The sequence below is a fragment of the Triturus cristatus genome, chromosome 10 (genome assembly GCF_964204655.1).
Source record: "Triturus cristatus chromosome 10, aTriCri1.1, whole genome shotgun sequence".
Taxonomy (NCBI): Eukaryota; Metazoa; Chordata; class Amphibia; order Caudata; family Salamandridae; genus Triturus; species Triturus cristatus.
In genome coordinates, this window is record NC_140593.1 from 1,025,541,840 (window position 1) to 1,025,557,518 (window position 15,679).

The 15,679-nt window shown below is 44.2% G+C and overlaps 1 protein-coding gene across 6 annotated transcripts in view; it reads left to right on the forward strand.

Annotated features, from left to right (window-relative positions):
- CCP110 (centriolar coiled-coil protein 110) overlaps window positions 1-15,679 on the forward strand; it is a 391,171-nt gene that overhangs the window by 184,532 nt on the left and 190,960 nt on the right. For 5 of the 6 annotated variants that reach the window (XM_085629056.1, XM_085629058.1, XM_085629057.1 and 2 more), the window contains exon 3: window positions 12,568-12,699. In XM_085629056.1, the coding sequence (XP_085485182.1) occupies window positions 12,568-12,699 (132 nt within the window). Of the gene's footprint in view, window positions 1-10,764; window positions 10,902-12,567; window positions 12,700-15,679 lie in introns of those variants that run through there. The other variant, XM_085629061.1, reaches the window with a different exon arrangement.

A 15,679-nucleotide genomic window follows, 5' to 3' on the forward strand; every position in this document is an offset into this window, starting at 1 on the left:
TCTCTATAAGATAGCATTTGATGGCTAAATCGATATAGCCTTTTAGTTAAAGATTGCTCAGCAGATATCACTTCCCATACTTTCTTCATATTAGTTTTTTCAGCCTAGTAAAAAATGAAGTGACACACCAGGCTACAGCTGTAGAACTATGTGCAACAATGTGTATATTCATATCCGCATTCCACATATGTAGTATTAAAAGGGGATGTAGTATTTGATCCGGTGTGATACGTGTCCTCTTTTTATATTATGTTTTTAGGAGACTTTCCTGTGACAACATGCCTAACAGAAGACATAAGATTGCTCACTGTTCCTTTATTTAGAATTGGTGTACTTTTTTGGGTTTATTTGTAAATGTATTGTAAGCCGTATTTCCTGCCTTTATGATTTTTTAATATTTTTACTTTTTCAAAGTGTTTATTATTTTGTTTGTTAGGGATATCAGAAGTAACACATTGCTCCAAAAACTAAAAACAGATTCATCTGAGTCATAGCTAAATTTGAGAGCATTTTCAATCCATAAGAGCATATGAATGTGAGGTTCACCTCTAGCTTGGTCCTCTTTTCTCCAAAAGAAATCAACGACCTCTACTAGGGGATTTTTATGTATTTATTTGTTAAGAACAGAAGCATAGTATTAAATTTGTGATTAAAAACTCTGCCAACATTTTCCAGATCTAAAGAACATAGTGCAGCACTTTTCTTAACGGGAACACCTGTTAGATTATGGTTTGCTTCAAGTAGTAAAATGTATAAATCATCTCATATGTATTCAGCACAATTAAAAGTGAGAAGCCAAGCAAATGATCCCAAATTCCCGGGCCTACATCTTAGTTCACCATGTCTTCAGAACCAATATTCATTTGTATCTCTGACATGCCATAATGTTGAATGAGTTCTATTAGAGGTTTTCGTCATTGCTTTCCACCTTATTTAGGAAATCTTAAGCTGTTAAGTTACTAAAGCCCATTCGAGTTCGCATCACATGCGCAACAGCATAAGAGGTAATGGATAGTTCACTTTCATATAATAGAGTGAAAGTATAAGGGATGTTTTGTCTAGCACGCGAGTCCTTTGAATATAATTTTGTGGAACGATATTCTGAAGCAGAAATTTGAATCAGACTATCATTATATCTGCTTCCTTTTCGTGTTGGAAATAAATTTGGATAACATCTAAAGTTCTTTTTCCCAGATACTAACTGGGTCTCCTGTAGCTTGTCTAATTTGATATCGTTCTAAGGCATCACCCATCATATCTCTAGAATGCAGTAAGTGTATACTATAGTGCTAATAGATTTGCTTGGAGTGTTCTTTAGTTGCATCTATTTCAAAGTAATATAAGTCATACTTACTAAGTCACACTTACTAAGTCCTACTTAAAACTCACATTAATAGTTAAGCACCACCTTAAAATTCAGATAACTCTCGCACCTTCGTACAGTCTTTTCACCTCACTCGCCACACTACATTAACTTCAACTCACCTCTGTACCATGCAGTGTAGTCAGTAAAATCCTGTAATCTGAGCTGTCATAAGTGTTATTAATGCAGTGATTTCACATGCTGCAACTTCTGTAATATGCAAGGCTAGAGGTAGTGCATGGAGAAGGGGTGAGGTATAGTTCATGTATTATGGTGAGTGAGGTGAGAAGACTGTGTACGGACGTGCGCAGTTATATGAGTTTTAAGGTGGTGCGTAAGTATATTTGTGAGTTAGAAGTATGACTTGTATTATTTTTGAAAGTGGTGCTTGAATGATAAATTGAAGGTATGACTACAACTGCAGAATTTCTAATGTTTGTGTAGTTTAAGTTGGGTTTTTAAACCAAAAATAAAAACAGTTTTCCTAACTATAACTGATCTTTAACCTTTTGTTTTTTTCCGTGAATTTCAATGTTTTTTATAATGTTAGTAACAAATGTGTAATATTGGGACAGATTAGTGGAGTGTGGTACAATATAGTGGAGGATATTGTAAAGTATACTGTGGTACAGTATATTTTGGTGTACTGGAGTTAAATAAAATACAATTGGGTATACTGGAGTGGCTTGCACTGGAATAGCATACACTGGAGTGGCATAAAGTGAAGTTGCATACAGTTGATTAGTGTACACTGAAGTTGGGTACAGTAGAGTGACGTATATTGCAGTGGCATAGAGTGTAGTGACAGACAGTGCAATAATATATAGTGGGATAGCATAGAGTGGAGAGTGGTAAAGTGGAGTTACATCCTGTAAATATTGTAGTGTGTATTTGCGCAGACTGTAATGGCATACATTGGAGTACAATAGAGTGGAGAGTTGTATAATGTAGGGGCAAATATTGGAATATTGTATACTAAAATAGCATAGAGTGAGTAGAGTTCAGCGACTGTGGTACACTGGAGTGGCGTAAACTGGAATAGCAAACACTGGAGTGGGGTAAAGTGGAATGCTGTACATTTGAGTGGTGTGCAGTGGGCTTATTGAAATTTGAGTGTCGTACAGTGTAGTGTTGTAAAGTACAATTGCGTAAAGTGGAGTGGCGTATATTGGAGTGCCAAGCAGTGGTGCAGAGCAGAATAGCATACACCACAGTGGTGTACAGTGTAACGGGGGACAGTGCAATGAGGTATAGTGGACTAGCCTAAAGTGTGGTATCATACAGTGAAGTAACGTACAATTAAGTAGTGTTTACTGTAATAACATAGAGTTTACTGGTGTTAGGTCTTGGAACGTACATTGGAATGGCATGTAGTGGAGTACCGTACAGATGAGTGTAATACAATTCAATTGGGTTAATTTTAGAAGCGTAGAGTCTAGTGATGTACACTGAAGTGTTTAGTGGGGCAGAATGTAGTTTTGTAAAGTGAAATAGCATACAGTAAGTACATTGTGGTTCACTGCAGTGGCATATACTGCATTTTAGTAGAACTGAGTGCCATAGAATGGAGCAGTGTACACTGGAATAGCACACACTCCAGCAGTGTACCATAACGTGGGGCATAGTGAAATAGCTCAGTGGAATAGTGTAAAGTGGAGTCGCGTACAGTGGATTAGCGTACAGTTGTAAGCAGTACAGTGTAGGGTCGACCAGTAAACTGGCATACACGAAAGTGTAATAAAATACAGTGGTGAAGAGTATAATAGCATAGAATATAGTGGTGTAGACTGGAGTTGCGTACAGTGGAGTAGGGTGGAATAACATACAGTGGATTATAGTACAATTTAATGGCGTATATTGGCATGTCTGAATCTGCACTGTCTGGTTGGCCAAAAGGATGCTCCAGCCAAGCAAACTACACCGCTCCCGTCAAGGGCAGGTGATTACACACATTGTACAACCTGTGCTCACCACTTGGTAGCTTGGCACTGAGCAGTCAGGCGTCCTTCAAAAACAATGTGTAAAGCAAAATGTTCAGCACAACACAAAAAAAAGATTACTCGCTTGAAGTTGATAAATGTTGTTTATATTCAACACACACATTAAACAATGCAACATGAATGTCCAGGAATCTTGGGCATGAATCACACTTGGCAATATTACTAGGAGTGGTAGGCCCAGTTTGTGTTGATAAGACCACAATAATTTGCACATATGGAAAACGTCAGATTCTAATCCCGCCCTCCCCAAAGCACCCTTATGCAGTGCAACACGTTGTCAGCCCCGGCCCACCCTCAAAATCCTACTCCAGTTATGTCACACGGCTATAGGGTGCACCCGCGGCTACAACGATATCAGTAATATGTACATAAACAGAATTTTAACACTTTTAGCAGCAAGGACGAAGCCCCGCGGGTAAACCCAATGTTGAGTGGTAAAGTCGTTTTGGCACAAGACCCACGTATAAACCAACACAGTTGACCAGTGTCATGAAGCACAGGCAGTTCACAGACAGTCGCTTACACACACTCCCACTCACTTTGCTACGGAATGCGACGGGTATCAGCCTGGTTCGTATGGGCACTTTCACTCACATACGCACCCCAAACACCCTAATGCGGTGCCACTGATACCAAGCAGGTCAATAGGTAACACTCCGCAGACCCCATGGCTCCAAACCTCACCCCACTCTCCAATTCACCCCCCTCCCATCCCAGAAACTCTCCTATTGACGCCACCCCCCCGTCCCAGACACCCTGAATAAAAGTTCACTAGCCCCTCTCAGGACACAAGGCCCCTCATGGCTGAGGTCACACCTTGTCTGGGTCCCGATAAAGCATGTGGGCGTATAGACAGTAAACATAAACAAGAGGTAAACGTAAACAAAGGGGATCTTGGCGCCACTCAGGAAGTTCACCAACACGTTGCGAAGCAGACACGGGCCAAGAGCAACAATTTGTTACAAATTGGGGTCCATCAAGGCCTTGGCACCAGTTCTGCGAAGCACGGGGGTGTCAATCTCTTGACCTTCTGCTGAACCTTCTCGGAATCATCCCTTCGGTTTAGTCACTTCCTCACTCCTACCTGGCACCATGAAGTCTTTGGAAGGGCCAAATGGGGGAGAGCAGTAGTTCTCTCAATGGCCCCATCACGGTGAGCCAAATAGTGAATGGAGAAGAGCACCCAGGGGAGCTTCTCGCCTTGAGGAAGCACCTCGTCTGTTTTACATTGACCTGAGTTGTGCCCTGACAATCTGGGCGCAGGGTCTAGCGCATGACAAGATGAGTTGCACCAAACACTTCAGGTTACACGAAATAGAGTTGCAAAGCCGTACCTCCCTGGAAACGAGGCACTAGGTCCTGTTGATTTTGGTTGCACCAGAGGTTTCTGGTCACACACAGGCGCAAGTTCAGCAACGACTCACGAGGTAGATTGATACACTGCAATGGTTGGGTCCCCCACCTCCAAGGGTCGCAACCTGTGAATCGGACACTGCATGTAATGAGGATACAGTCACTGTGGTGCACGAGAGAAATGTGGCACAATCAATTAAATGGGCCACGTTTGATCCGGCAACAGGTGAATCCGCTGTCCGCCAAAAAGACGCTTCTGCATGCTGTGGTCCCGCAGTACAGGAACCACTTCGCTGTAGATGCGGACAACTTCTTGAGTGCTACACTAGGCAATCTGGTCTCCAGGCATAATTCTGTTGTTCCAAGCTCATAACGCGTTGTCCAGTTTTCAGCAGGCGATGTGGGCACTTAGAGGGCACCGCTCTCTAGTAGTCACTGATAGATGGTGTGGGTCCCTCATAGGAGATCTTTGATATGCCTGTGACCTCCGAGAGAACAGGAGACCAGCCAACTGGTCCTTGGGAGCCCACTTCGGGTTGCCACACGTCAGCAGGTTTAATTGGCCCAGGCCAGCCACTATTCGGGAAGGCGTGCGGTCCTTTCAACAGGCAGTTATCCTCCAAGTGCACAACAGTCCTCTAGCAATGTGCACCATGCAGACCAGGTTCTCTGGTCCTGCATCCCCACAAGCAGATCTTCCTCTTGGTGGGGTGGCACGGGGTAGTTATACCCCATTGGACCTTTGAAGTTGGGGAAAGTTACAAAGGACATTATTTTTAACCACAGATGTGTCCCCTATTTTTACGTCCTGTCTGCCATGAGGCCACAGAATGCAGATCTCTGCCTTTATGGGGCTGTGGCCTGGTCCCAGAGGCCAGGTGTCACAATCTCTGCCCCCCCCCCCTAATATATCCCACCAGGCCTGCAAATGGCAGAGGTCGGCTATTTCAATTGCATGTCCAATAGTTTATAGCTGTCGCTGGAGAATGCCCAGATGTGCTCCTCCGGTGTTGACCAGCAACAAATGCCATGGCACACAAAGGGTTTGATGCATAAAAATGTCCACATTCCATGAGTGGCATTTCCACGCAAGATATGCCAAGCCCACTCTAACCATTGGAACGTGTTTGGCCTAGTCAATCCATTGATAGGAAACATCACAAGGCTGTGCCACTGCAATCCCTTATTGCAGCTTGAGATACCGGCGACCCCCTTCCCCATGCTAAATTAAGGGAAGGGTAAGCCTCCTCGGTAGGGGTACTCTCATTGGTCTTCCTTTCTACCTGGGCAGCGAACACCCGTAGGTATCTACCCATTCCTTCACCTTCCATCCTAGTGGAGGTGAAAGACTGCCTCCGGATGGTCTGTGTTTGCTACGGGCCAACTGGAGTACATGTGCAAGGGCGTTCTCACAAACCTGCTGTGGCATGTAGGACACATTTTTGAAACAGTTTGTACGAGTGCGCACGCCGGCCTGTCAGAGAAGGTCGGACACGTAGGTTAACCACACCCGAAGTGTAAGTGTGCACCCAGGCTGCAATGGCAGGCCTGACCTACATTTACAAAAATGTCGTCACCACTTCCTAGCATATGATATGTTGTTAGGGTACGCGCACTTTCACACTGCACTACAGTGGGAAAGTACCCAGAGCCTTAAGGCTTTACGCATGAAACCAGCATGCACACCGGCTTGCCGTGGCATGCCGGTGGCCTGGTGCTCCAGGATACATGTGGTGTCTGTGCGGTATCCGGCTGACAATTGGCGGTCCGGACTCATGGTCAGCACTTCCATGGTGCTACTGCGCAAACGAGTCCATCTTAGCAGGCTGGTGGGGGGGTTCTAGAAACATCGCTAGGGTTAAGGCCAACCGGCACTAACACTGGCCCAGCACAACTTTGGTGTTCGTGCACCCACTGCTTGTTATGACCGGTGGATGATCTGTTTCACCCGCATCAGCTAAGCCCCGCTTCCTACAGGACTTCCACACTGCACCCATAGTGGGGAAGGGCCCCGGCCCGATGACCGCAAAGTGGCCTCAGCAACCTCGGTGGTGTTCCATAATGGGGGACTGACCTCTGAGGTAGGGGTTCTCCCCTGTTCGGGCAGTGGTCCTGCTCCACTCGCCTACCCCAAGCTTCACCTCTCAAGACATACCCTAGTGCTGTTGCGGTGGTAGGGTAGTCACCCTCCGGGTTGGCTCACTTGTGTCGGCTCCAGCATGAGTAATGGGCCGGTGAGTCCCTCTGGGCATGATCAGTGCCACGTCCCTGACTCACCAATGCCTTACCCGCCCTGGGTATGTGGTGTACCCTTTCGTAGGGCACTCCCGGGGACGACACTTGACCCAATTGTGTGAGCACCTGGCTCCTACGCATTGTGGGGAGGTTGCTCGTACCTTCCCACTGCAGTTCAGTGAGAACAAGTTACAAGTTCTAGGGTCACGAGCCGAGATTAGGTGAAGCCTAGGAGATAGAAAAAAGCAAAACATTTCGGGGTTGTTCCCCTAAGAAGGCCATGTCCAACAGTCATAAATACTGTAAACAGCGTAGAGTGCAGTGCCGTTAAGTCAACTCTTTTACGCTGGAGTGGCATAAAGTAAAAGGTAGCATAAAAGGATGTGAAAATATGTGAATATAATATCAAAAAGATGTATTTTAATATCTAAATGTTACATTTCTGGCTGTGTTTAGGTCGTTGTAAACGTATTTGTTGTGTAAAACATATATATTGTGCTATGGAATACCGTGCAAAGTTCACTGTATATCACAATACATAGGGCTTAGAACTGGTGATGTGATTGGTTGATGGCTTTGTTTACCAAAGGTAGAATTTGCCATGTAGTTTCTATGACAATTTTGTATTATTGCATAATTGTGCGGTCAGCGTTTCGTTGACTTCTGGGTTAGGGTGTAACATATAGTTAATTATGTTTGATTATTGTGACCAACCTATTACCATTTTTACGAAGCAGTTATAGGTGAACATTTGTTTTGAAAATTCTGTTCATTAGCAACTTATGTTTTGTTTTTGTTAAAGAAAATGTATATCTGTCAAGATGGTGGCACTGCCTAGGCTGCTTTACCAACTACAGAATCACCCGTACCCACCCAGATGGTTCCGGCTGGTGAATTCTGTCCTGGGGCAATTTTTGTGGGAGGGGGGGGAAAGGTGTGAGTGGCCTTGCGCACCTGTTTCCTGTCCACATATTGTGGAGGGCTGGCGTCCGCGGACATTCTCTCGTACTACCAAGCCTCGCATCTACTAGTCCTTAATGAGTGGTGGTGTGGTGACAGGGGGGACCCGGCTTACGCATTGGAGCGCCGGCTCATGGGCCCCACACACTTCACACCATTTTGTACTCTGTGCCGCTGCGGGGCGCGATGCCGTCGGCCACGCGGGTAGTATTCCTGGCTTGGAGGCAGGCATTGCGGCGCATGGGTTGGTGGAACACCCTGACCCGGGAGACCCCGCTTTGTCATAATGGGTGCCTGCCCCATTTGGCAGCCCTCCAGGGCTTCCGGGGATGAGATGATATTGGTATTTCAACCCTGGGGGATGTTATGAGGGGCACGACACTCAAGTCCTTCCAGGATTTGCAGAGGGAATTCCTTTTGCCACGGTAGCAATTCTACCGGTATCTACAATTTCGCCATGCCCTGGCCCCTAGCCTAGAGGGGTTGGAATCCCTCCCTGATTTCAGTCCATTGGAAGCTAAAGTCTTCATGGGGGACCTGGAGGGAAAAAAGATCTCCCGGATCTATCAATCCCTGGTTACTCATTGCCCCCCCACACTCCAGAAGCTTTGGAGGGACTGGGAGGTAGATGTGGGCACACTGGATGAGGAGGACTGGAGGGAGGCCCTGGAGGCCCCTCGGGGAGCGGCCATAGCGATGCGCCTCCGCCTCGTCCAGTTTAAATATCTGCAGTCTATTTTACCTGGGTGCGACTGTGGCGGGCGGAGTTGATCTCCTCCCCGGATTGTCTTCGATACGGGCGGGAGGAGGGCACGTTTATACATACTATCTGGCATTGTCATTCCTTGGATCATTTTTTGGAGGGGGGTGTTTTCCTGCTTGTCGGAGGTCTTGGGGTGGGAGCTCCCACGTACACCGCGGCTAGCCCTGCTTCACATTTTGGATGGAATTGGGGGTAATATCTATAAACGGCACCTAATGCAACTGGGCTTCACATTGGCGAAGCGAGATCTTGCCAAGGCGTGGAAGGTGCCGCGGGCCCCATCAGTGGCCGCTTGGAAGAATGGCTTGGGCTTTTGTATGGGGCTAGAACAGCCTATTTTTGTAGCCATGGGATACCCGCGCAAGCATTACTAAATATGGAAGCGGTGGGCTGATTATCGGGGTCTGTGGCTGGAGCCACCAGCTGTAGCAGAGACTCATCCTTTGGGGTGATCTCTGGCGCATATTGGGTCTGTGGTGATGCTGGGTGGGAGGGGGGACCCGGGGGAATGTGTGCCATCATGATTGGACTACTAGATTCAGTATAAAGGCTGTGGACAGGACCATATGGACTATGTGCGACTTCTGGGGAGGGGCGGAGGGGGAGTTGGGGGAGGTTTTGGTACTATGTTATATGTGTTTGTTATGCATCTTGATGTCATTCCTAAAGTCAATTGCTTTTGTCGCTATGTATGGCTTGATTCGGCAGTTGCCTCTGGTGTGCAGAGCCCTGCAATGTTTGCGCAATCTGACAAATAAAATATATTTAAAAAAAAAAAAGTATATCTTAACTTTGCACCCTTTGGAGGATAATGTGCACATTTTAGCAGACTTATTTCCCGGTTTAATTGTGGAAGGAATAAAAGTTTTGCAGGGTTTGCTGAAGAGTGAGAAGAAAGAGCAACCCATTCCTGGTCACCCTAACTAGCTCTACAGAGTGGCCACTCTGGGATAGATATTAAGTTATTTTATTGCACAAAAAGCAGTGGTATAAACCGCTATATTTCACAGGGGATCATGAAATCTGAGAATGTTTCACAGCTGCCTGTGAAATACGTATTTCGTGATCATAACGATGGCCCCCAAACCACTCTGCAAAGCTTTAACATTGTCGGGTACTAGGATTATGCAACCAATTATGCAGCAAGGTTATTCAAGTTATGTGGCCAAAACATCTAATCATGGGAACATATTTGAATGTACTAATTTCATCTACTTAAATTAGAAACATTTCGGGTTAATTTCACTGACCCTAGATATAGTCCATTGTTTTATTAACAATGTATTCAAAAAAAGTTACCACCTGTTCATTTCAATTCCATTTAGTGCCCGGTGTTGGTGCATTTTGAAGAAAAAACGCCTTTTCAAGCTAACCACCCCAAACCAAACCTAAAATATTAAAAAGGCACAAGGAGTACCATTTATAACCATATATAATATGTTCCTAGATTGCCATTTTGGTATTCTGGTAACATTTATAAACCACACCTTCGGCCTCGTGGTCTGATATGACCAAAATCCCCCAATGTCGATATTGTCTCATCACCCAGTAACCCATCCTCTATAAAAATTGGAATCTCGAAGTTCTCAACACTGTGGTCTACCACTTTTGTAAATATGGCAGTCTGTATGTATTCTCTGGACCACCGTGTGGGGGATTTTTCCTATACTTAAGACTACGCTTAAGTTATTTTCTACTTGTCTTAAAAACGTATTTGAAGACTTAATTTACCTTGATTTTCAGTGTAATTTTGAAATAAAGCTGTACAACACGATACCCACTCGCACGTTATAACAAAAGAACTAGTGAGAAAAAAATGTGCTGTGCATTTTTCTGAAGTTGGGAGAAAAAAAAATCATAGCAACCGCGCGCTCTCAATTTTACAGGTCAGCGTTTTGTGTTCTAGTTCGTCCCGTTTTCGAACCAGCGCCCGTGGTCTAGTCCTTAATGCGTTAATTATCTCCTTAGACATTTAAAACAGACCTGTTATGTCATTCGATGCCTCTCGGCTTCACTATCCCTGGCAATCGGCAAACAAACAGCCGCTTGGGTCATGTGACGGCTAGCTTTTGTCCTTGAATCTTTGGTGGCTTTGTCGAGTGAACAGTCATCAGCTTACGCTGCCTCGCGTGTATAGAACTCTTGACGGGACGAGTGACCGCAAATCGAATATAAATGAGATTATGCTTTTCCGCCAACAATGCTGCCAGTGTGTGTACATGTCCAGGTAGGTACAGAGTCAATGCTTGACATCGATATACCTACCGCCAGCTTTGTACGTTAGTCAGTGGGCGGCGTCCTATAAGTCTTGCAGTGATTGCCTTTGTGTTTTAAGATTTATTACGAGGTTTTATGACATTTAATTTTGCTTTATTTCGAATATGTAAATCGGGTAAGACCCGTATTCGCAGCGCTGCGCATCTTCGAAGTACACAAGTTTCTGAGGTAACTTGTTTGTATTTACCGATCTATGTACGTTGGTGCTGTTGTTCACAGAGGTACGTTGACGGGCGGCGGGTTGTATCGTACAATAGGGAGCCTGGCGTCCTTATAAAATGCTTGTTTGCGTCTGGTTATCTTACCTCCTTGTTTTAGTTAACGTAGAAACTATAATGGCGATATGGAGACTTCAACTATAAACTGAGTTGTAAAATCACACTGTGTCTGTTTCACAAAGATGTTTACTCGCCGGGTGGGCGTTTCCGAATGCGCTCTCGCTGTGGACACGGTGTAACATGCTCTTTACATAGATGCGCCACCTGCCTTCTCTACAAACATATATAACTCCGCCTCCCGCGCACGTGTTGTGAATAGGCTCCATGAGATCAGAAACGGTAAACCCTTTTTGATTGAATCACTCGAAGTAGCCCGTAATCCTTATTTTGTGATTGCTGCCAACATTCGTCGGTGGAATGTCTTTTTTAATTCACGCTATTTGCCAATTAAAAAGGTTTTGCTTTTGCGTTTTTTTTAACTGAAATTCTTTATGGCTTCTACCACCTTAATGGAATTTGCTGCAGCTTGGCACAAAGGTTAGAATGCTAGATGGTTTTTGAATAAGGTAAATAAAATGACAGTAGTATTAGTACAATGGTGAAACGAGTAACTGGTGCCGTGAAAGTTTTCGTAGAGGCAGCACAGTAGCATCGCTGTATTGTATTTATTGAACACTATGGATTCATTAGTTCTCGTTTGAATATTGATTGCAGTTGTCAGCAGTCCGAGAAGCCGTGCCCTACAAGAGTCTTTGTAGCGCTGCTCGTCACTGGTCATTGCTTGCTCTCATCCGTTCTCACAGCATGTAGTTCACATATGCCCCAATATGCTCTGCTGGTTTGTGTACAGTGTAGTTGGCTATTAACGCTGCTCTGGCGCGTCTGACATGTGGCTTGCAGTGAAAAACGTTCCTATTACCTTTGTAGCTCATTTAAACCTACGCTAAACATAATAATACAAACTAGTTACTATGATACTAACAATTTACCGAAAAAGAAAGTTCTTAATTTTATTCGCGGTAGATTTTCATTAGTAACCCCAACTTTTAAGAACATGTGAATCGACTTCCCCTTAAAGAGATAGACGTAGACCCAATATGAAAAAGTACGTTGCAAAAATAATAATTACCGATTTCAATGATTGGTTCGCATTTGGTTCAACCGTTTGTGAATGTTAGTAATGGTAATTTAGCACTATTTCAGGTATAGTAAGGTTGCCAAAGTTCGATTAGAATCTCCCACTGTCCATGCCTGATACATTTAAGGTACCATTTGGTAATCGCCCAATTTCTACCCATTTCTACCTTCGTTTTAAACCTGAAATACATCTAGATAAACTGCATTGTTATGGTTTTATTTATAGGCTTTGTATGGTAATGCATTAATTGCATTTTACAGCTTGATTTTGAGAAGAAAAAAGAAATGCAGCAGTACAGACAAAAGGCAATAGAGCTCGAGACGAGTAAACAGAACAACCGGAAGAAAACCGCGTTACTGAACCGGGTCCATGAAATCCTGGAGAACGTACAGGTAGACATATATTTGTCATGTTTCATGATTTTATCGTAGGTGAAATAAAATAGTGATACTTGCCCTTGCATTGCTAACTTTACATGGGTTTTGTGTAAGTATTTAATTTTAGTCCTCATTAATTCCACTTTGTTTTAAGATTTATATCAGTTGAAAAATAGGGCTTTTAATTTCCGCCAGTATGCTCTTGCTTTTATCTTAACGGAGCCAGTTATCAGTGTGAAGTTATTTCAATACCTAATTACTAGTGAGCGTTTACTGTGTATTAGTGGTGTGCGTAGTAGAGTATGGGAAAGAACTATAAATAATGTTGAGCTTTGCCCTCCTTTCAAACAACTGCGTCAATTCTAATCCCTGAAAAAGTGATTTTGTGAACGGATACCAGGCTACTCTATCAGAGTACTGTGGATGGTAGATTGTGTCTGCCATGTGGCCTATATGGGTAGTGTATTAGTGTAGAGTGTGAGCACCAGAGTTGAGCTCCTGTGTTTTTAAAAAATGTTATCCGAACTTTTAAAAAAAATTAGTTATGTCATAAGAAGGAAAGAATACGGTGAAAATAATAATCATGTGAGAAAAGACATAGCCGTAAAAATAGGATAACCGAATAATCTGACACAGTCACATGGCCAGTTACAATCTGCATCAGCCAATTGCAAAAACTAAAATAAAAACAGAACTAAAAGCAAACATTACAATAGTAAAAATAATCAAGCTACCACTGCGAGCACCGCTACCCACTATAGCTTCAAAGAAAAAAGAGAAAAAGGCAAAAAACAGCAGAGGGTGGGGGGGGCGAGGGGGAAGAAAGGAAGTATTCCCTCATGCCCATTTTCCCCATCCGCCCACCACCCAGGCAACTCCTAGGACTTGAATGCCCTGATCTCGGCCTCCAGAGTTCCCTCCAGTTGGGGACATGGTTTCAGCTGTATCCAACCATAGATTTTGTAGCATTTCTGCGGACAGCCCCTAGCTATGTATATAGGACGTTCCAAGCCCATACGTCAGTCCAGGCCCACTCTCCAAACCTCCAGTGAAGGAGCTGAAGTCCCCTCCCAAGCTCTGGCGATAGCACGCTTAGGCACCGTAATATGTGCTCCTGTGTTGTCGCAGTGCCTATACATGACTTTCAGGCAAAAGTGAGAAATAAGACTTAAGCACTAAATGCTAGTTCATTGATAGCTATTTTTATGACAGCTGCTTAGCCTCTGTGGGAGTGTTTGTGTGGTCACATGGCAGAAACTTCTTAAACGGTGTTGCAGCAAGCATGCATTTGTGCATAGGGAAAAGTGTGAGAAGACAGGTGAAGGACGCTACCCTTGGGAGATCCAATCTTACATAAACTGTAGTTTATGCTACGGAATCCAGCAGTAGTAGGGTAGAAAAAAATCTATAGAAAAGGCATGCACAAAGCCCTGATATATGTTCTGTGTCTTTCACCCAGGAGCGTTAGGGAAAAAATCTATAGGGGCAGGTATTAAACATCCATAATTCAAGCTGCAAGAATTTCAGCCAGCAGTGGCAGGTGAGCAATTCTTTGGAGAAAATGTTATGCAACTTTGCATAGTGTATCCTCTTAGTTCATGTGGAAGCAACTAGCACTAACCCATAAGAAAGGGAATGTTCCTACTTGCCTAATTATATGCTTTTACTGGTCAGCATGGTGCGATACAAGACCAATTATTATACAACCCAACATTTTTTTCCAAGTAGGCCTCCTAATTGTGGCAGGGAGCAGCATCCTATAGGAATTATCATGCCACATCTTACCATCGTCTGTGCTTTGAGGAGTTCACAATAGAAAAGCAGGAAGTGACCAAGTGTTATGGTGTTATACATCCAGGCGTAGTATGGATTCTGTTGGTGGGGTCCAGTGTAAATCAACCGAGGGGCAACCAGTATACAAGCAGTTAATGTATATCTCTGAGAGGTCTACATTAGGATGACACAGAACAACCTGTAGAACTGGGCAATCTACAACTACTCCTAGCATGTGCTTATGGAAGTCAAGCTACATGCGATTGCCTGCACAGTATTGCTTCCTACGACTACCTAGGCTTTATTTGAAGTTGTTTACAACACCAACCCCCACACAGCCCCCCAAAAAGCATACACTCTGACCTGTCAGACTGGCCCTGTTGAAGGTGGTCGTTGTTAGCTTTGTAGTGGTGAATCCAGCTGCGGAAAGCTAACCTTCCATCTCTGCTCAGGATGGGTTGGTCTGTGTTATCCATTCAACAAGGTCTTGTAGGCTGAGCAATTCACTCTTCGCATCTCCCCTCTATTACCTTACCACGTACCTGACTTGTGTGCAGTGTTGCAGTCTGCCGTGTATGCTGTGACTTTTCAAGCAGTGCCTTCTATCATTGCTGCCCTTGCAGTGCTGGTTACACTGTAGGTTTTGCAGATGTGTATGCAATGGGCACCATAACTCTCCTGCTATGTGGAGACAACGGTATAAAATGCTGAACTCCTTTTCATGAGATCAAATCTTATTACTGAAGAATAACCGCTTCATTTGGTAATTTGGACAGCATTTTCTAGTTCTGACAAGCTTTGAAAAATCGCAGTGCAATTTAGAACCTGACTGCTGAAGAGGATAGTGAGTTGTGAAAAATTAGGCTAATTTCAGCATGGATAAATTATTTTTAAGAAATATGCATGTGTAAGACCCATTGTTAGGCTGCAATTGTGAGGAGGGAGCACAGTTCACTTGATTAAAGGCTGTGTCTGTGGGACTTAAGTCGGTACATTATATGCGGGTTTAGGAGTGGATTACTTGAACGGTCCAGCCTATTTTTTCCAGGGGACTAGAAGACTGATCTGCTTACCCACACACATTAGCTTCTCCTCTCAGTAGGCCTGGCTTAAATGGTATAGTAGGTTAGATTGTGCTGTGCATTAATCTGTTGGTGCGAAGTCATTGGGTTGGCCACTATATCACTCACAAGAAAAGTGTGTGGCGCATTGCCATATAGCA